General features: G+C 45.1%; 1 protein-coding gene across 1 annotated transcript in view; it reads left to right on the forward strand.

Moving 5' to 3' along the window:
* Positions 1 to 478: 478 nt before the first annotated feature.
* Iqgap1 (IQ motif containing GTPase activating protein 1) overlaps positions 479 to 21512 on the forward strand; it is a 92302-nt gene continuing 71268 nt past the window's right edge. The window contains exons 1-2 of the mRNA XM_052159817.1: positions 479 to 646; positions 3252 to 3351. Of these exons, the coding sequence (XP_052015777.1) occupies positions 592 to 646; positions 3252 to 3351 (155 nt within the window). The 5' untranslated portion in view covers positions 479 to 591. The remainder of the gene's footprint in view (positions 647 to 3251; positions 3352 to 21512) is intronic.

Raw genomic sequence — 21512 nt, forward strand, 5'->3', positions numbered from 1 at the left:
TGAGCAGTGCTATACTTTAACCCTGCTGGGGAGAACAGAGGCCAGATTGACGGCAGAGAGTAGGCGTGGGAGTCTTTCCCGACAGTGGGTCCTACTCGCGTCCAATAGTAACATTCTGGGTCACCTGAAACGGCTCTTCAAGGAGCCGCGGGGCAGAGTGGGTTAACTCTGCTGTCAGGGGAAGGCGGGCGCCTAAAAAACGTTTGGATTTCAAGCTGTAGACATTGGCGGCCTTTCATTCTGAGCCGCAGATAGGGCGACAGTGGAGGAGTGTCGGGACAACGGACCAAGCCGGTCTAGAGACTCGCTACAGCTCTCCGCCTCCTCGCTTCCGCAAGAGGAGAGCGATGCGGGCAGGGGCGGGTCCTGCAAGCGTGACCACGCCCCTTCCGCCCGCTCTGGGGAGCGCAGCTGGGCGTGGACTCAAGGGCGGGGTCTGCGGGGCGGGACCTGTAGGGTGGGGCCGATGGCGCGGGGCGGGGCTTTGAGGACAGCGACAGCCCGCGCACTGGGCAGGAGTTACTGCTGCTACGGTCGCCCGCGTCTTCAAGGTCTCTGCGCTTCCTCACCGGAGACCTGGACTCGGCCGCCATGTCTGCCGCGGAGGAGGTCGATGGCCTGGGTGTGGTCCGGCCGCACTATGGCTGTGAGTGCCGGGGGTTTGGGGGTGCGCGGGCGGAGAGACCAGGCTCGGGTTTTCCCAGGGGCTCAGCCGGGCGGGTGCGCCGGGTGGCTTGGGACCGTACGGACCCGGAAGAGCAGCTGGCTGTATGGCTGGCAGCAAGGTTGGCGCCCGAGACCTCTCGAGCTCCGGAGGCGGCGGGTAGGAACCTGGAGGCCTCAGCCTTCACTAGGCGCTGCGGCAGGGGAGCCCCACCCAGCGCCTCCACCAGTTAGTTCTACTGAGATTGGGGAAGACGGCCTAGGGTGAGGTGGCAGGAGGACTGACTGTGCAGGGCGTGTCCTGGGCACTGGACCCAGGGGTTCTGCTCGGGCGTGGTGGGAAGGTGCTGCCCCGATTGCTGCCTGCGAGGGTGATCCAGGGCGCAGACCCGCGCAGCCTCAGGCTAGCTGCGAGGTACAGTTTTAGGCAAGAAGCTTATGCTTTCTCCTGTTGGGTTCTCTCTTCAGCATTTCAAAAGTAAAATTAAAACATAAACACACCCAAATCGTCCCCCCCCAACACTTCCTCATTTTCTGTGGCCATCCTGCAACATTAGTAAACTAACCAGCTGGACGCAGGATAGTAGTTACAAGAGGATCCCTTTGAGTCTCGGGTTAAGATTTTATGTTTTGGGGAAAAGTACTTTCTTAAAGGATACTTTAACACAATCCAGTTATGCACTGGATAGTGTTATAATGTGTGCCACGTTTGTGAAATTAGGGATGAAAAAAAACCAAGCAATGCCTTTAAAAACACTGAGAGAGAGAGAGAGAGAGAGAGAGAGAGAGAGAGACACGGAGAGACAGGTGTATAGACGATTGATAATAAGATGTGGGGTTGGGAATTTAGCCCAGTGGTAGTGCTTGCCTAGCAAGTGCAAGTCCTCAGCTCCAAGAAAAAAAAATAAAGTGCCATAAAGATAAACGGTGCATGAACTAACTGGGCATAAAGAGTAATGGGGGTGAAGAGCGGGGACTTAAGAAGGCCATGGGAACGCAGGTGCTGACTTTTGAACAGAGGCTTGAAGGGTGCAGTGTGGGGGCAGGGTGAGCAAGACATGACTTTGAGAGGTCAGACATAAACTAAATATGGTATTGGAGAATATAGGGTTACTGGCCGAGGAAAGCCGAGACGTGTCACAGTGCAGAGGTGGGATTGAAAGGGGGAGGAGAGAAGTAAAAAGCATTTCCAGAAGTAGCCCAGGCTAGAATGAGAATAGCTTTGGTTGCCTTCCCGAGGAGTTAGGAATTCCCTTCAACCCTTGGGAGGACTGTGGAGGAGTCAGATGGCTGCAAGGTTAAGTCCACAGGCCCTGGAGACAGGTGCATTGGAAAGGCTCTTTATTAGCTCTGGAGCTGAGTTCTTCCAGCCTCAGTTTCCTCATCTGTCAAATAGTGGTAATCACAGGATCATTATGGGCTAGAGCGGGAGAATGTGTGGAAATTGCTTAGTCTTGGCACTTCAGGCTTCGGTTCTGATAGAGGGCAGAGTGCGACACCCTCAGTCTCAATTCTGACCAACAAGGACAGACTGTAGTTGATACCTCTTGAAGCTACAAGAACGTGTAGTGCATATATATTTAAAATACTTAAATTTTTGATTCCTTGAGAATTTCATACATATAAAAAATGAAATGTGATCATATCTAACTCCTATCTCTCCTCTCCAATGATTTATCTGAAACTGTATCTCACTGTACATTTCTGGCTGACCTGAACTTGCTGTTTAAGACAGTCTGGTCTTGGACTCAGAAATTTGCCTGCCTCTGCCTTCCAAGTGCTGGGATTACAGGCTTGTGCTATCACACCTGGATCTTTTTCTTTAATTTTTTATTTCTTATGTGTTTGGGTGATTTGCTGGCTTGCATAATGTCTGTGCACTCACTATGTGTGTACCCGGTGCCTGCAGAGGCCAGAAGAGAATGTCTGTTCCCCTGAAACTGGAGTTACAGCTCGTTGTGAGCCTTCCTGTGGGTGCTGGGAATTGAACCTAGGTCCTCTATAAGAAGAGCCAATCCTCTTAACTGCTGAGTCATCTCTCCAGTCCCTAGGCTCTCTAAAGGAAAAAAAAAACAACCCACTAAGTTCAACTAGTGCTGCCCCTGAGTGCATGAGTGTCTTGACTGTCCATCGGGGCATGATTACCAGTGACCTGTCTCCCATATGTACATAAAAATGATTTTATATGTATGATTTCATGCAGGTATGTATGTATGTTTTGCACATACATACTTGGTGTCCTGGGAGGTCAGACAGGGCATTGGATCCCCTTGAACTAGAATTGCAGATACTTGTGAGCAGCCACGTAGGTGCTAGAAACCCAGGTCAACAGGTGCTGACACGTCTCTATATCCCTTTACCATATGTGTGTGTGTGTGTGTGTGTGTGTGTGTGTGTGGTAAGATGAGTGTAGTTGAAACCATGTGGTTTGTTTTGTTTTTAGGAAAATCACTTGTAGTGCATTGGCTACCCGTATATCCACTAGTTAGCCTGCCTTTCTAGGTGACTAGCAGCGATTCGATGGCCCTCATTTATTGCTGGGGAAAGTTGCAGATCTTGGCATTTACACTCCTTCCTTTTCATTTTAGCTGTCCTGGATAATGAGAGGCTCACTGCAGAGGAGATGGATGAGAGGAGACGGCAGAACGTGGCTTACGAGTACCTTTGCCATTTGGAAGAAGCAAAGAGGTACAGAGGGACCAATTGGAGAGTGGCCTGGGAGAAGGAACTGCTGTGGTGTGCCTTTAAAAGATTGCCTTTTATTTATGTGTATGGTTTTGGTACGTGTGTACGGCTGCTGCTGGAGGTTAGAAGGCGTTAGATCTTCCTGGGGCTGGAGTTACAGTCACCTGATGTGGGAGCTGGCAGCCCAGCTCTGGTCCTTTGAAAGAGCAGCAAGTGTTCCTAAGCCTCCACAGATGGCTCTGTGTGTGCACGATGTTTTAGGTAAGAGTGTTGGAGGCTGGTAGTTGAGAGAATAAGTGGGTAAGTGTGGAGTGTTTATTCACGGGAACAAGTGGGCTGTGGTGGTTTATGATGAAACACCGTGTCGAACACTTGTGCACACTGAAAGGATTTCCACATTTGTGTTTTTCAGCTTTTCTGTTTAGAGTGGATGTGTTGGGTACTGCCAGCTGTCAGAAACAACATTTTAAGTTAGGGTTTGATGTTCTTGATCTTCTTAATGGTTCCTAATTCTTCGCAGGTTTTGGTTTGTGTATTGAGCCCCATCTCCTTGTGACTCATGGAGTGGGTATTAGGTTTAGGGGGCTGATAAGGGTGGAGCTGAAAGGGGCTGAGGATTTACCTGAGTGGTAAAATACTTGTTGAGTGCTCAAGGGCCTGGGAGACACCCAATGCCAGAAGAAAAACCACAGAACCTTTCTAACGAGGGTAGTGCCGTAGGTATAGATCTATCTGTCGGCAGCATTGAGAGGCCTTTCAGCAAACTCAGTGCTGCCACACATTCTTTCTGAAATAGGGTCTCAGCCCTAGGCTGGCCTCAAACTCATTCTGTGGCTAAGGCCTGTCTGGTCCTCCCAACAGCACCTCCCAAGGGCTGAGATTACAGGCATGCGCTGCCACACCCATCTCCTCCGCATTCTTTATGAAGAAGATGCTCGGTTGCTGCTGATCTTTTCCAGATATCTCAAGACCTTGTGATCTTAATTTTAGGGTGTCAATTTGTTATCAGTGATTCCTTTTGTAGTGTTGCTTATATTTCTTTGCAAGGTTCTAGAGTAGATAAACACAATTATAGGTCGTGTACACTGAGGAATAATGGAAGATAATTGTCATCCAGGTTTAATGAAAATCAGGGATGTTTCAGATGATTAAAACAAGAGTGGAAATTTGATTTGATTTTTAAGAGCGCACCAGGAAAGTTGGCAATAAATATGAGTTTGAGTTTATGAGTCCAGGAAGCCCTTCAGAGCTTCCCTTTCTCTAAAAATGATAAAAACAGCCCCAGTTCCGGTTCCCTTGCGACTCCTCCTGGACTCTATGAGACTGAAGCAGTGGCTTCCCTGGAACTGGAGCTGAAGGAGATGTGAACCACCTAGGAGTTCCTAGGTGCTGGGAGTGGGACCAGGCCCTGAACTCCAGAGCCTTCTTTTCAGCTGCCTTTTCAGAAAGTCAGAGGAAGATATTGGTAAATTAGGGAGGGTTAGTGATAGATAATGACACCAGCTGGATACCGCTGCTGCCTCCTCCTCCTCCTCCTCTTCCTACTTCTTCTTCCTCTTTTTCTTCCTCCCTTCTCCTCTTCCTCTTCGTCCTCCTTCCTTCTCTTCCTCTTCTTCCTCCTCTTTTTCTCCCCCTCCCCCTTCTCTTCCTTTTTCTTTTTGGTTTTTGGAGACAGAGTTTCTCTGTGTAGACCAGACTGCCTCTGAACTCAGAGCTCTACCTGCTTCTGACTCTCCAGTGCTGGGATGAAAGCTGTGCAGCCCCACCACCCGCTGACACTGGCCTTCTCGGTGGAAGCTTTTTACGATCCATCGATCATCTTGGGATCCATCGATCATCTTGGGATACCGAGGGTTTGAGTATAAAGAGCATTTGCTGAACCGCTGAGCTCCTTCCCCCACTTAATGGGACGCGGAACTGTAGGTAGCAAGAGAAGAAGGTGCTGTGAGAAAGGAGATATTTTCTCCCAGTAAGTTTGTAAGGGATACAGACACTAAGCCCTCTGCCACTTAAATTGTGAACTTCTTGTTGTGGGAGGTCAAGGAATTTGTAAGCTGCAGCTGGTCTCAGAAGCCATCTTGTGCTCCCGGAGCCATTGGGCATGAGAAGGAAGACACCAGCTTACTGAGTTCCTCCCCTACCTGTGACTCTTCTTCTTGGATTTCTCTGTGACGTCACCATTTTACAGTGTGACGCTGACATTTACATCTTACCTGTCATTCACGTCTCTCAGAGCATGTTGCCGTTATCCACTGTGATACTGTCATCCCACTAGTCTAGCTTAAAGTTTTACTTTTCTAGAAGTGCTAGGGATTCGAGCCTTGTGCCTGCTAAGTGCTGGGTAAGCACTCTCTACCATTGGGCTACATTCCTCGCACAGGCTCAACTTCTGTCCAGACTAGCCGTCTCATTTCAGCGAGGAAACCAAGGCTTTCAGTGAGGAGACCTGGGCTTTCTGAATCTACCTGTAGCTTCTCTTTCAGGGGTAGGGGTGACATAACCTAGGCTGGCCTGGAGTTCACAGTGTAGCTGAGGATGACACGAGCCCTATGCCAAAGTCGACTGCCAGCACACCTGGCTCCCATAGTTTCCTGGCTAAGGAATGTTCCTTGTTTGTGCAGTGGTCCTTAACTGGGTATATGGTATGTGCATTAGAACCTCCTGTGAAAGTTCTTACAAACCTGGAATTCACTGTCAAACACTTCAGTAAGTGTCTACTGCTGAGCTACCCCAGCTTCATACCTAAAAATTTCAAACACCTTAGTGATTTAGGTCGTCTTTCTTACCCTAGTTGAGAAGTAGGATATTCATACTTTTAACACATAACCTCTTAGGGAGTTAACGATGCTCTTAAAACTTCCTTTTCAGGTGCAGTACTGGTGACACTTTATTTGTAGTCTTTCAGAGCATGGACTTCCCAACAGGCATGTTTTCCAGTGTAGAAAAGTAGTCCATTTATATAACCCATTGAGAGACTATTAATCTGTGAAGGATTTTTCAGCTGGTTGTTTACTATAGGAAGTAACTTAAGCAGTAAAGACGTTTGTGATAGTCTTATTTACTTACTTGTTTGTTTGTTTTAAACTTTGGACGTAAGAGCTGTGCATTGCCTTGTTATATCCTGGCATTGTGGAAATGTTGCCTGGTTTATTTTAGGGAGTAAATGGTATCAAGTTTGGATTCTGTACTATTCCCTCCCCCCTCCTCCCCAACATTCAACAACCACCTCTGATTAGAAAGTCAGCTATGGAAGTGTCTAAGTGTCTAGTGTGGCTAGAGAGAGCCTGAGAGACCTGGCAATGTGACGGTAGGACAAGAGGAGGAATATTTCTGCCAGCCACCTATGTGATGCCTGCCAGCCAATCAGCATCAGCCAGGACTTCCTCTCTCTGCCCTGTGCCTCTGTCACCTGGGCCGGCACCTGGGCTGCCAGGTTGTCTGCATGTTCCTGAGGCTCATCTTCTCGTCTAGAAAAAGCCCAAGCTGCCTTTTTGGGTTGGCCTGATCCCATTTCCTCCCAAGTTGGAGGAGCCCCAAGGTCTGGGGTTTGCATCAACTTGAAGGCCAGGAATAAAGATGAGAGAGATCCAGGGGAGAAAGGCTTCCTCCGCACTTCTATTTATAACACCTCTGCCCCTCCTACTGGAGGCTCCACCTTTAGTACAGAGGCGCCATTGTATGTCCTGGGGCTCTCTTTCTCCTGGTACCTTTCACAGAATTTGCTCTTGGGGAAATGAGGAGTTTAGAGTAGGAGACTGAATGCATGGGGACTGTTGTGTGTCTGTGTGTGGAGAGATTAGAGGATGGTGCAGGTATGGGTTTGGGTTCATAGTTTCCCCGAAGGTTAAGTGAGGACATTAAGTGTGGGTTTCATAAAAGCATATACTGGGAATGGTTGAGAATCTAATGCAGAGATGTCTGCTTTATTGTTTGAAAAGTGGCTTCAGCATGGAAATTAAGCTGATGCGATAATTAAATATTTTAGAATGTAAAGTACAGCAGAGCCCGGGCTGTGAAAGGGTGCTTCTTAGCACTTACACTTATTTCGTTACTTATGTCTGTATGCCTTTATAGCTGTTCTGATTGGGCTTGACATTATTTTAGCTAAGGAGCAGCTGCATGGGAGAGGGGCAGGCAGAGAGAATGAGTGACATTGCAGGCGAAGGGAAATCCAGTTAGGTCAGAGGTCAACAAAGACAGTTCATTCTGGTATTCTTCAATCATCTATTTAGTCCCCTCGTCCAGGGCCTTTCTGGTGTATCCCGTTGAGTCTTCCCTGGGCTACCTTCTTCATGAGCACCCACACCCCATGCTTATGGGGTGTGGGCACACCCCTGACTCCCCTTGTAGACAGGCAAGTACAGGCTGTGACTGGCTGGAGATTGTCAGAGACTGCATGATGTTAACAAGAGCTGAGCACTGACTGGAAGCACGGTAGTTCAGTGGAGGGGGGACTGAAAAGGTATTTTGGAAAGAAAACAGCTTTTGAAAATAGATTCCCTTTTGTGTGTACATCTTTGCTGTTGGCGTAGAACATTTTCTGGGTTGGCCTGTTGAGATGCCTCCTGGGATGGTATTAGAATCCCAGGAACATCTGGATAGTTCCCAGTTCAGACTCTGATTTTGAAAACAGAAGTTAGGATAGTTATAAGGCAAAAACCCCTAAATGCATAGGCAGGGTACCTAGGAAAAATAGCATGCCTACCAACTTTTAGAATTTTAAGATGCAGAAGTACAGCTTAAGAGTGGAGGAAGAAGCAGATGTGCTACTCACAGCAACAGCGCTGCTCACAGCAATAGCGCTGCTCACAGCAACCGCGCTGCTCACAGCAACCGCGCTGCTCACAGCATAGCAGTGCTGCTCATAGTAACAGCGCTGTTAACAGTAACTGCACTACTCACAGGGTAACAGAGTTGCTCACAGTAACATAGTAACAGCATTGCTCACAGTAACACAGTAACAGCTCCGCTCACACAGCAGCAGTGCTACTGCTATCCTAGTATAGCTATGTCAGTCACTTTACCAGAATCCGTTGTAAACTTTACAAATGTGAAGCTGAGGCAGGATGATGTGTCACAGGCTTTCAATTCTAGCACTGGCAATGGATGCAGGAGGAACAGATAGGCAAATCTTTGAGTTTGAAGCCAGCCTAGTCTACATAGTGAAATCCAGGCCAACCAGGGCAATAAAGAGACTTTGTCTTAAAAAAGAAAAAAAAAAGTGAAACTGGGGCTGGAGAATGGCTTAATGGTTATAGGGATTAAAGAACACTTGAGTTCAGATCCTCAGAAAAATGCCAGGTGGGTGTGGCCTGTCTGTAATTCCAGCCTCAGAAAACTTCAAACACTAGCCATCTTCTCAAGCTCTGTGTTTGATTGAGACACCCTGCCTCAATGAATATGAAGAGTGATATCAGCTGTGATAATCCTTAGGTTCCGTGTTCACGAACATACATGCGCACATGGACTCATGTGCATGCATACATAAAGAGAAATATGCATATATACACACACATGAAAAGTGGGGAAAAAAGTGAAGCAGTCTGGGTAACTCGAATTGTACTTGCGGCCTTTGGGAGGTAGGGACAGGGAAGATTAGGAACCCGGGTCACTGTCAGTACCGTCGCCTCCGGCATGAGCCACTGGAGACTCAGCATCAGGACTCAAAGGAAGTTGATGTGTGACTTGACCCATCAGGGAGGCTGAGGCAGGAGGATCCTGAGTTTGAGGCCAGCCTAGACTGCATAGCCAGGTTCTGTCCAAACAAAACAAAACAGAAGGCTCATGGGGTTGTGCCCTCTTAACCTAACCTCAGAATTAGGAGACTGAGGCAGGAAGATTGAGAATTCAAGACCAGCATGGGCTTCAAAGTGAGACTTGCCTCAAAAACAAAAAACCAAAACAAAATAAAAACCATAGTAAAGTGAAACAATTTTAAAAGTCTCTGGTATAGTGGTATAGCAGTCCAGTAGCTAGTTAGTAGTTACTACCATTGCTAAGAAAGGTCATACAACTGCCCCCATGACACTTACAGCTACATAAAGCACACTGAAAAAGTCTGAAACTCCTCAAAAATCTCGGCTGTTGAGGTAACTGGGCTGCGGAGAAGAATGTTGAGATGCTTGGGTGAACTGAAAAGGATGGGACTTTGAGTTTGAGCAGGTATAGGCTTTGATCCTGGTTTTGCAAACTGTTTAACCCCAGGCAGTGGGCTGCATGATTCTTCAGAGGGAGAAAAGCTGTGTTATAGAGTTGCTATGGGAGTCAAGCGGTAGTAGCCTAGAGAGATACAGAAAACACTCAACAAATGCATTTTAAGAGATTTACTTTTTTAAGTTTCTTTTATGTGAGGGTTTTGCCTGCCCACACTTGCATGTGGGTGCTGGGAATTTTAAACCCGTATCTTCTGCAAGAGCCTCTGAGCCATCTCTTTAGTCCCAGTGAATACATTTTTTAACCTGGTCTGTGGCCAACGGGAGATGTAAAGATTTAATATGAACTTGATGCAGGGATAAGACACTTTCAGAGTCCCAAGCATGATTTACCCAGTATGTAGCCCGGGATGCTATGAATGTGGCCCAACACGTTTGTGCACAATTATATCACAGTGGTAGAAGTTAGACGCCCAGTAAGGTTGGCAGCCCTAGTGTTTCCACAGGAGACTTCAGTAATTTTTTTGGAAACACAGTCACAGAGAACAAGGGGGACTGAGGGAGTAAGGAAGCTGCCCTTTTATTGACTACTATCCGGTTGTGTCTGACGTCCCTTTACACTGAGATAGTGATCAGGGAGGTCAGGGATTGGGGCTGAGCTGGATTAAGTGCTTTGTTTTAGGTAGTTGTATCATAAGTTCAACATTTTTAAAAGATTCAGCTTATTTTTATGGACATGTGCACGTGTGCCGGTGCTTGGCGGGTCAGATGAGGGAGCTGGATCTCCTGGAGCTGAACTTACAGGCACTTGTGAGCCTCCTGCATGGAGCTGGGAACTGAACTCAGGTCCTCTCTAAGAGCCACTGAGCCATCTCTCCAGCACCACAAATTCCAAATTTTCTTACTGTTTTTGACATCTATATAAACTTTTTTTTAGATTTATGCCAATTTAAAACATTGCTTTGACTATTGGCTAAGCTGAACATTTTGTTACGTTTTTGTCTATAGTTTTTATTTTTATATCCAGATTTTCTGTTGTTGTTTGCTTATCTTTAATGGCCATATTGTTAACTTTTGTAAGCTCTCCAGTTGTGTGTATGTGTGTACATGTCTGCACGCACGTGTGTGTGTGTGTCTGTGTGTCTGTGTGTGTTGTGTGTGTGTACGTGAGTATATGCACATATGTGCACATGGTTTTGTGTGTGAGAGTGCACATGAGCTCATATATGTGGAAGCCGGAAGACAACTCCAGGTGTCAATTCCTCAGGCAAATATCCACTTTTTTTTTTTTTTTTTTTTTTTTTTTGAGGCCAGGTCTCATTGTCCTGAGGTTATGTAAAGTGAGACCAGCCCTGAGATCCTAGTGGCTCTATGCCTGGCTTTCCCCAGGAGGTTCTAGGCCTTGACTCATTGACTCTGTCCTTAGTTTGTAGTGAATGCCTTCCTGTCTCTGCTTCCCTGCTGTGACTGCAGGTATACTCAGCCTGCTAATATTAAATCTCTGTGGTTTAAGAACTTTAAGATTTCCTTTAAACATCAGAGTGTTTCAGACCCCTCCCCCTCCAGAGGTGTGTGTGTGTGTGTGTGTGTGTGTGTGTGTGTGTATGTGTGGTTTGTTAAATATCAACTTGTCTGGTCTAGCTCTGGACTTCTCTTGTCTGCCCACAACTTCATTGGCTTTAGCCTTTCTCACTGAGGAACTGCAGCAGTTTTATTATGGCTTCTTGTCAAGAACTGTGACTTGTTTATTTTTTACTTTTATAGAATTTTTGTTCCTTTCTGATTTCGTCTGTAATGTGGACTCTTTTCAGTGGGCCTCCAGGATGCTGTGTGTGAGAGACAGGCACCTTACTGCCAAGTCAGTCCTCAGGCAGACTCTTTTTGATTTATAATGTATTTTACAAGCTTTCCCCCTCCTCCTTTTTATTTCATTTTTAAAAGTTATTTTATTTATTTACATTCCAAATATTGCCCCCTCTTTTATTTCTTAAAATGAATTTTCAAGTTAGCACACACGGTAATGGGGTCACTGTGCATTGTCATTTTCCTGCATATGTGTCATTACATTGTGTTTTGCCATGCGCCCTCTGCTCTCCTCCTGGCTGGTCCCTTCTTGCAATATCTTTTTGTTTATTGTAGCTCTAGGAAATTATCCATTTTACCTTTAATAATTGCTTCTGATTCATTAGCTCTGTCTTGAGGGTGAGCTGCACAGTCTCTTTATGACTTCTCTTCACTTCATTTGTTTATGTAAAGTCATAGCAACCGAGCTGTAGCGTAAATCATCTGCCGAGGCCATCCTGGGGGTGCACTCTGCTTGTCTGCTTGGTGCTGCCTTGGTTTAGTTTTCACTGGTTCTGCTCTCTGACTTCTTAGAGCGTTCATTTTGACCTGTAAAGACTTTCTACTCTTGGTAATAGTCAAGGGCCTTCATTAGTCCGTGAAGAGCAGCGGGGTGCATAGCAGTCCCCTTAGAGGTGGAGAAAGCGAGGCTCATGGGAGACCTGGGTTTGACATTTTACAGTTCTCCTTACAGACAGCGGTATGGAGGTGGACGTGACCACACGCTGGTGTTAACCCAGTGGCTGAGCGTGCAGACTGTTGACCAGTCAGGACTGAGAAAGTCTTTGAGAGCTAAGCAGCCTGTCATTTGACCTAATTTGGTATATATTTCTCCTGGATTTAGAGATCAGAGCAGTAATTGTGCTCATGTAGTTCAAGCCCCAGTGACAAAATGGTGACAATGTATTTGAAGTCCCGAGTTAGCTGATTCTAGAAACTTCATCTCCTGGTCTTGCTGGGTGACCTGTCTCTGATTCTATATAATTCCTTCTCCTTCACTGTGTATAATTTGGAGATACCTGTTGGTAGGTAGCAGGGCCAGTTTTGAGTACTTGTAAACAATGTGATATTTGATGGGCCTCTGGTTGCTTCTAATTGGGGCTGCCTAAAATAAACCGTGTGACAAGTGTTTGTGTAAATAAAGTGCTGGTAGGCACTATGAGACCTTCAGGAAGTGATTCATATCATGGCTGCTGTTTGTTTAATGTGGGACTCGGTTGCTTAGCGACCATATCTTCGAGGAGGTTGAGTGTGAAACGCTAGCTGAATGCCAAGGGCCGGGGACTACCTGATCCAATCAATCCCAGCCCTGCTTCCTTAACCTTGGAAGGCTCCTTACCCTGGCTTGGCAGTGCTTTTAATACAAAAGTGTAAACATATAAATGAAAGATTTGGTCAATGATTTAATTTGAAAAGTAAATATTTACTTAAATTTGAATTTTCAGGAAACATAACTTTTTGGATAGACTTGGTTATTTCCACCAGGCATTTTATATTTTATATATATCTATATATATATATCTATATACACACACACACACACACATATGAAACTCAATTCTTTTTGTGTAAGACAGCTAAAAGAAATCAACAAAATCCCCATGAAACCCCAGGTCCCCTAAACCTGCCATTTACAACAATAGGAAATTCTCCCCATGTGTCCCAAAGTCAGTGACTTCCTCTTGCTTGGTCCCTTCTCTCTCCTCTGTGGTCATCAGAACCATTTCGTGAACGCGCTCTCTGTGTCTGCAGAGTGCTCTGCACTCTCTGCACTGATCTAGTCAGCTCTCTGGAAGCCCCGAGACAGGTTTACTATTTACATTTAGCAAATAAGACAGCAAAGCCCAGAGAAGCTGATCACTCACTAGTGGGTTTCCAGTTTACCAGGACTCCGAAGCCCCCCTCTCTACCACGTGCCCCCACTGCTTCCTTGTTGCCGGTATCTGTATAAATAACCACAACAGTTGTAACTATCACTAAGCACACTGGATGATGATGATGCTTCAATGGAACGTCATTGTGACATAGGCATTAGTTATTACCAAGAGGGGAAAATGAATTCGAAACACTTGTTCCAAGGCCACTTAACATCTGCATAATTCAGGCCTAGGTGTGTGTCACACCAACTGTTACCAGTGCTCCTGACCTCTGCAGACATGGAAGGGGCAGCAGTAGGATTGAGGATCCAGACAGCTGCCGTCAGCTGTCACACAGCTGAGGACTGGAGCTGTGTGCTCACTGAAGTCTCATCCACCCTCTAATCTCCAATCTGTCTTTTGGTTTGTTTTATATATTAAGGACTGAGCTGAGAGTCTCATGCAGGCTGGGTAGGTTGCCTGCTGCTAATCCACACCCCAAACCCCAGGGATTAGGAAAAAAAGGTTTGAAGCAGGGTCTCCTTAAGTTGTCTGGGCTAGCTTCTGATTTCAGTCCTGCTTTGGTGTCAGGAGTGGGCTGGATTTGCTGGCATGGTCCACCACACCCATGTCGTCATATATTTGTGCTTTTTAACTGGATTGTTGGACTATTCCTCACTGTTTTTTTCCTACCTTCTAACCTGGTCTCTGCCTTTGGTTTTAGCTTTTGTCCCACCAGACTGTCCTTTGCTAAATAGTGACCTCATGCAGACAGGAGTGGCAAGTTGGATTGGAAATTGCCTTACATCGTTTTGGCAAGAGCCGTGTTTGGGGGGGTTGTGGGTGGAGGAAGGCCTTTTCTGAAGGCCTCTATTTCTTCTCTACTGAGAATGCTTTCCTGTTGACTCACTGGAAATCATAACGAAAAGCAGAAGGAACACTGGAGAGGCAGCTGCCAGCCCAGGGCTGCACTGCTGCCGGGGCAGAATCTGAGGGCCTGAGGAGAAGCCGGGGCCAGGACTGGGAGATTTTTGAGGAAAGTAGAAGGGATTCTGGTATTATTGTGAAAGGAAAATTTTCAAAAAGTATAGTTATGGCCCAGATTGAACTTTACTTTTTTAATTCAAAACCAAAGCATGCCTGGCTGTGGCACATAATTCAGACGGTGCGGGAGCTAGAGAGAAGAAAAGGCCGCCTGTCTCCTCAGGTCTGGGTCTCCCAGCCCTGCGCCATCTTTTCCAGATAGATGACTGTTAGCATTGTCCCCTTTTGATGCCACATGTGTTATGAATATTTATTCCAGGTTATCCTTTACACTTTTATTTTGTGTAAGGTGTTTATAGTAACAGCATCTTAAGACATGTTTGAATTTATTAATCTTATTTTTTAGATTCTGAAGTCCTCTTGAGGCCATTTTTATACAGTCATAATGTATATGAAATTATAGCAAATCATTTTGGATTTGGAGAGATGGCTAAACAGTTAAGAGCACAAATTGCTCTTGCAGAGGACCTGAATTTGTTTTCCAGTGCCCATATTGGATAGCTCACAGTGGCCTTAACTCCAGGTCCGTGAGGATGACTCCTTTGGCCTCTTAGATGCCTGTTATCATCTTGCACACAAGTGTACACATGTGTGAGCACATGCATACAATACACTCTCTCTCTCTCTCTCTCTCTCTCTCTTTCTCTCTCTCTCTCTCTCTCTCTCTCTCTCTCTCTCTATATATATATATATATATATATATATATATGCTGGTTTGCTGGTTTCAGGGGTCATACACTCTCAACAAGTAAGGTCCAGCTATCTTCTCAATAAGGCAGTTAATGAAGGCAAAATAATAGCAAAAAGAAAAAATTAAAAAGGAGGGTGGACGTTATTCAGTGGAGCCATGCTGGGAAGGGAGACAGAGAAAGCTAGCACAGTCCCTAAAGCCCTGAGGGTGGGGAGCAGGATACACTGCTAAGCCGTCCAATCTGGTGTGGTCCGGCCCACCAGCTCGGCTCCAGGCCGCCTGCAGGGTCATCTGAGCCCACTGAACGCTTCCCTGGCAACAGATTCCCTGTGACACCCTGACGCGGGGTGGGGGCGGCAATGCTTCCTCTCTTAGCAGGAGTCCTGGGGACTCTCCAATTTCTTGGGAACCATTCTTTCAATAGTCTGACAGCCAAAGAGGAAGCACACACATCTCTTTAAGAGCATATCCTGCTAAACAGGTTCATTACATACTCACATATACACATACTTAAAAATTATCCAAAACTAAGTCTTAAAAATATTCCCTTACGGGTTTCTCCCCTTCTCCCTTCAGAGGTGGAGCTTGAACCCAGGGCCTTGACCATGTTAGGCAAGAATTCTGCTGGGCTTTACTTCCAGGCCAGCCCCTGTGTATGTATACACATGTGAATGGTGCTACACATGTATATGATGCTACATCATTTAATGTTTACATATGAATTATAATACATATAATACAGCATCATTTAATGTTTACATGTGTATTATAATACATTAAATATCACTATATGAGTACATATACACACACATGTAACATGTAAATGATTAAACTGGACATGTATATATATATGTATTACATATATGTAGAGTTTTAGTATTTCATTTAACTCTTTGATTCATTTGAAATTTTGGTGTGAAGACTTGGATGGGCATCTTCTTTATTTTGTTTCGTTTGAGGCTTGATCTCACTATGTAGCCTTGGGTGGCCTAAAACTCACTGTGTAGACCAGGCTAGCCTCAAACTCAGAGATTCACCTGCTTCTGCCTCCTGAGTGCTAGGATCCCAGCATATCCAGCATGTGTATTTTATTTTGTTTTTGTTCAGACTTTTGGATAATATCTTCAATTTTGTGTATCATCAATAGCTATCTTAATAAACAGGCAGAGGAATGTGCTATATATACTTTTAGTATCTGAGTTGAGATCTTAAATTTAGTGTGTTTGTGTTCACATGCATGCGTGTGCGTGTGCCTGTGTGTGTGAGTTACTGTGGTCTGGGAAGCACTGTTCTCAGGGTCAGTCAGGGATCGGAGCAAGGATTTCACTAAGAACTTGTTTATGTCCATTTGTGTGTATGTGTGTGTAATAAATTCTATCCGTCATCACTGAGTTCTTATTCCTGGAAGCTAACAGGGTTTAAATGAAAGACTTTCTCTAATTGGCTGAATATAATCGCTGAACTGTTGTCTATCATCTTTAAGACACTGTGTTTTTTGTCGTTTAGAGATCTCCTGTAGCCAAAGCTACTTCTGGTTCTACTTGTACCACTGAGTGCTGGGACTGTAGGTGTGCGCGCCATCACACCCAGCCTCTGAGGTGCTGTAAAGGACAGAGCTGTCATCTTTAAGAGTTGGGATTGCAAATGTACTAATTATTTCAAACGAAAAGAAAACATATCACAAATTCTGATCTAGTGAACTAATTTCTGACAAAACACAGGAATAGCAAAATTCCAGGGCACATCATCAGAGAGCCCCCTTCTGAGGACTTAGAAAGGCCAGAAGTGACATAATGCTAGGAGGCCACTGTGGACTCCTGAGAGCTATGCTGCAGAAACATCTCTTCTTGAACAGGGTCACCACATTGGTGAGTCAGAAAAACAAGTAATGTCTAGATTGCTGCAAGACATTTGCAAGTGTGTCTTGTGATACTTTGCAGAGAGGTTGGATAAATATGAATTAGATTGCAGTGTAATTAAGATGATTTATAGCTGCCTGAGTAAACCAGATTTAAAAGGGGCCTTAGAGGGGTGTGGCTGCCAGAGGGATGTAGGTTTCTTTTGGGGTAATGAAAGTTTCTGGGACTACATTGTAATAGTGGTTGTACAACACAGAAAGTATAACAAATCAAAACCACCAAACTGCTTATGGTTAAAAATGGTGAACTTGCAAAGCCTGGCTCAGAAAAAAGAGCAGTTGGTTTTGTTTGGTTTGGCTTTATTTGAGATCTTGTGTCGCTCACACCAATCTTCCACGTGGTATGCAGCTGAGGATGGATGGCCTTAGCCTTGGGTCTTTCTGTCAGTGTCTCCAGTGTTTGAGATCTAAGCAGGGCTTCATGCCTGTCAGACCAACAGTCCACCAACTGAGTTATATTCCTAGCTCCTGCTTGTTTGTTTCTTTGTTTTTTTGAGATAGGATCTTATGTAGTCCAGGCTGGCCTCCGACTCACTATATACCCAAGGATGACCTTGAACTCCAGACCTTCTTTCCTCTATCTCCCAAGTTCAGGAATTACAGGTATAAGCTATCTGCTATCACTCTCAGCCTTAGTTGCTGGATTTTAACACAAAGAAAGCTCTTTAGGGCATCTTCTCATAAAGTGATGTGTCAATCAAATTTGAACTGCTAGGGAAGTGGTTAATATAATAAATTCTGTTTTTAAAATACACCAAGTTATCAGAGTGTAATAAGAAAGGTCTAAGTGCAGAATAGAAGTAGCGTTAGTAGGAAAGGCAAATGACATCTGAGATACTTGTTAACCATTAAGTCTGGTCACCTGAATCTGACCCTTGGAACCATGTGGCCACCTGGACCTCCCAGTGCAGTGTGGCCTGGGATACACATACATACATACATACATACATACATACATACATACACACACACACACACACATATAATACAATATATACACACAATAATTATAAATTAAAAACAAATCACAAGGTAGACAGGACAGGGCAGCACCTGAGGAATGACATTTGTGGCTGACCTTTGACCTTCATATGCATGTGCAAGCATGTGCTGTGTACCCTTTCTAAGAGCACATACTCAGAGTCGGAGCCACTCTGGGAACCCACATTGCAGACGACTTTAAAGCACAGATTCATAGTTCCAAGGAAGCTTCTTACTGTGCTCTAACTTATTTCTGAAGTTATTTAAAGATTTCCTTGTCTCTATGTCTTATGTATATGGCTGTTTTGTCTGCACGCCCGTGTGCACAGGAAGAGCATCAGGTCCCGTTATAGACAGTTGTACGCTGCCATATGGGTGCTGGGACCTGAATTCGGCTCTTCACAGCAGAGTCATCTTTCTAGCCCCTGTTTCTGAAGTTATTTAAAGTTAAGTTTTATTTTTATTTTCTGTTTTATTAAACACTATTTTGAATGGCATGGTATTTCGCTGCCCATTTTTTTCTGATGTGGAAAGGGATGAGAAAAAATGTTTTGCTGAGTTAAAACAAGTGAAAAGCGTTTTTGAACACTTCCGTTGCCCTGGATAATTTTAGTCACAAGAGAGGTGTGAAACACTAAGCCAGTCTTGCCTTTAGGAGGCTTCCATACAGGAGCTGTGGATCTGGCACAGCAGTTAGCCGCTGCTCCAACAGCTCTGTTCCCCGCTCCCTGTGAAACTCCAGCTCCAGAGGCACCAGGGTCTCCTAGTCTGTCCCTGCACTTAAGTGTACAGATCTGCATACACTTACAAACAGTACGTCTGTTTTAAAAAGAGGCCCCGTATTAATTGGACGGACAAGACACAAGCATTACCCAACAAGAAGGAATACAAGGCCTGACTGTCACAAGGCCACAAGTGGTGGCTGGTGGGATGACGCAAACTTTCTGTGTAAAAGTTTAGATGACAGGGAGGTCATTTGGTGGTGAGGTTTTGAAAGAAAGGCCAAAATTGTGAAGAAGAAGGAAGACATGGTGTCCATATTCTTCGACCCCCTTCCCTTCCCTTTTGGTCCCCAGTAGCACCTCTAACCACAGTGCTCCCCAGTAACCAGGTGCCTAGAACCGTGGCTCAGTTCGGAGTGTGCAGTGTGCAGTGTAGGCGGTATGGTGGCTTAGTGGTATGGTGTCGTGACTGTGCTGTAATTTTCTGGGTCTTCTTAGTTTCTTGTTTCCTATCATTTGGTCAGGGGTAGTATGTTCCTTGAGCAAGAGAGACTGAGATCTTCCCATAGTTAGAGCACTTTGACTCAAAGACAAAGGAGGGTCTGCCTCTATGTGGGTAAGTGCTGGCTTAGTAGGTAGAGATGGCAGAAGCACTAGGTATAGGAAAGGTTAGAAGGTTGGGCGTTGTCATTTGTGATCACAAGGAAGGTGACTTTGAGGCTTCCTTGGAATTGGCAGGGGTGGGCGAGGCCGATCAGGAAGTCTTTATTCTTGGCTGGACTCTCCATTTCCACTTCCTGTATCATGGCTTCTCCATAAAACTCCTCAAAATTTGTTCCCATAGCAGATTTACTGTGCCATCTTGGGCTCTCTTCCTGTTCTTTCTTTAGGGTTGTCATCACAGTGTCATTTTCCTTCCTGCCTTCCTTCCTTCTTTCCTTCTTTCCTTCTTTCCTTCCTTCCTCCCTCCCTGCCTGCCTGCTTTTCTTTCTTTCTTTCTTTCTTTCTTTCTTTCTTTCTTTCTTTCTTTCTTTCTTTCTTTCTTTCTTTCTTTCTTTCTTTCTTTCTTTCTTTCTTTCTTTCTTTCTTCCTTCCTTCCTTTCTTCCTTTCTTCCTTTCTTCCTTTCTTCCTTTGGGTTTTTGAGACCGGGTTTCTCTGTGTAGTCCTGGCTGTCCTGGAACTCACTCTGTAGACCAGGTTGGCCTCGAAATCAGAAATCCTCCTGCCTCTGCCTCCCAAGTGCTAGGATTAAAGGCGTGCGCCACCACCGTTTTCTAACCACACAGGCTCTTTGTTGTGTCACAGCTATCAGAATGCTCTTCCTATGGCCCTCAGTCCTGACCTCCTTCCTCTCTGATGATTGTCTTCCTCTGTGCCCCCTTCACCCCAAATCCAGAGGGTGCAGCTTGGGCCTCTCTCCTTCTCCCTGATAGTTCCAGCCAAGATCAGCAGTGGCCTGGACTCTGTCCAGGGGGCTTTCTTGGGACTTGCTCACTCTGCTGCGAGAGCCTTGTGTCTGCTCCCCATGCGAAGCTCTCTTCCTTTTAACTGAGTATTTTTTTTTTCAGATTCTGGATTTTGAACTGTGTGTGAAAAATGTTTCCTTTCCGAGAACACGGACTCCTGGGTTCTCTGGGTACACTAAGGGGGTGCTGAGTTTAGGGCTCCTCTCCGTACCTTTGTTAGCGCCCTGTACACACCTCTCTCTCTTCCCCAACTTGTTATAAACCTTAGAGGGAAGAACTGTGTCCTTAATATGATCCATAGCTAACCACTCCTCCTAAGTTGTTGTTACCAAGTCATAGATTTAAAATTAAAATTTTGGTGTGTATTGCTATATACTATAATATATATATATATATATATGCCCTTATTCCCAGGGCTCTCGGGAATAGTGCCCTCATCAAGAATCAAGAGCCCATCTTCTCCTTCCTCAGGGGCTGCTCATCCTTTTTATCCATTCTCTTCTCTTGGGGCGAGCCTCGGGTTTCATGCGCTAGGCCAGCGCCCTCCTGCCTCCCTCCTGGCTCAGGCTGCAGGGTGGGTTTGCAGGACAGGAACTTGGAGCTGCCGAGGCTTAGCTCTTGTCTAGGCTTCATTCAGTTTCTGATTTTTTTTTAATTATTTAAAATTAAACATTCTGAAGGATGGCTTAGTGGGTAAAGGCGCTCTGCCTGCCTTGCCGCCAGGCGGACAGCTTGAGCTCAGTTCCTGGAACCTCCTCTTGGAAGTTGTCCTCTGACCTCCACACATACTCTGTGGCACACATACATACAAACAAACAAACAAATTTAATGAAAAAAGATTTGTAGACTTTAATTTAGATGGCATAAAATTCATTTGTAATATTTAGTGAATTATTAGTTTTTATCACCCCAGTCAGACGGAGGGCCTGTTGAAATATGAGTGACACCTTTCCTGACTCAGCTCTTAATTAAATAATTTGCTCGGAGATACATCTGTATTAGGTTTAAACAAACACAGAAGTTAATCAGATTACTTAACAAAAAAACATTTTTCTCTACTTCTAACTTACTTCTATACTTTTTTTCAAATTGGTTTAATTTGTATTCAGAATTCCTTTTTAAAATACGTGCTATCCAGATTTCTCATTTTGCTGGTTAGCCTGGCTACAAGCTTGTGTGTTTTTCCCTCACTGCTGTAGACTTTCTTTCATTTCACGCCTTCTCCTCTCACAGGCACCTTCTAGCTCAGAATAATCTTTTAAAATCAAAGTTTTTTTTTTTTAAGACTAGCTCTGGTAGTTTGGCTTGTAGCTGAGAAGCTGAGGGTGACCTTGGATTCCCCATCCCTCTGTCCCTACCTCCCAGTGCTGGGATTACAGGTATCTGCCACCACACCCGGCATTAAATCAAATCTTATCCCTTCGCTCCCGTTCCAAATACCTGAAGAGTTTGTACATTTTCTTTGATCCCTGCAGCCTGGCCTGTTTTCTC

Source organism: Apodemus sylvaticus, chromosome 1, assembly GCF_947179515.1.
Source record: "Apodemus sylvaticus chromosome 1, mApoSyl1.1, whole genome shotgun sequence".
NCBI classification, from domain to species: Eukaryota; Metazoa; Chordata; class Mammalia; order Rodentia; family Muridae; genus Apodemus; species Apodemus sylvaticus.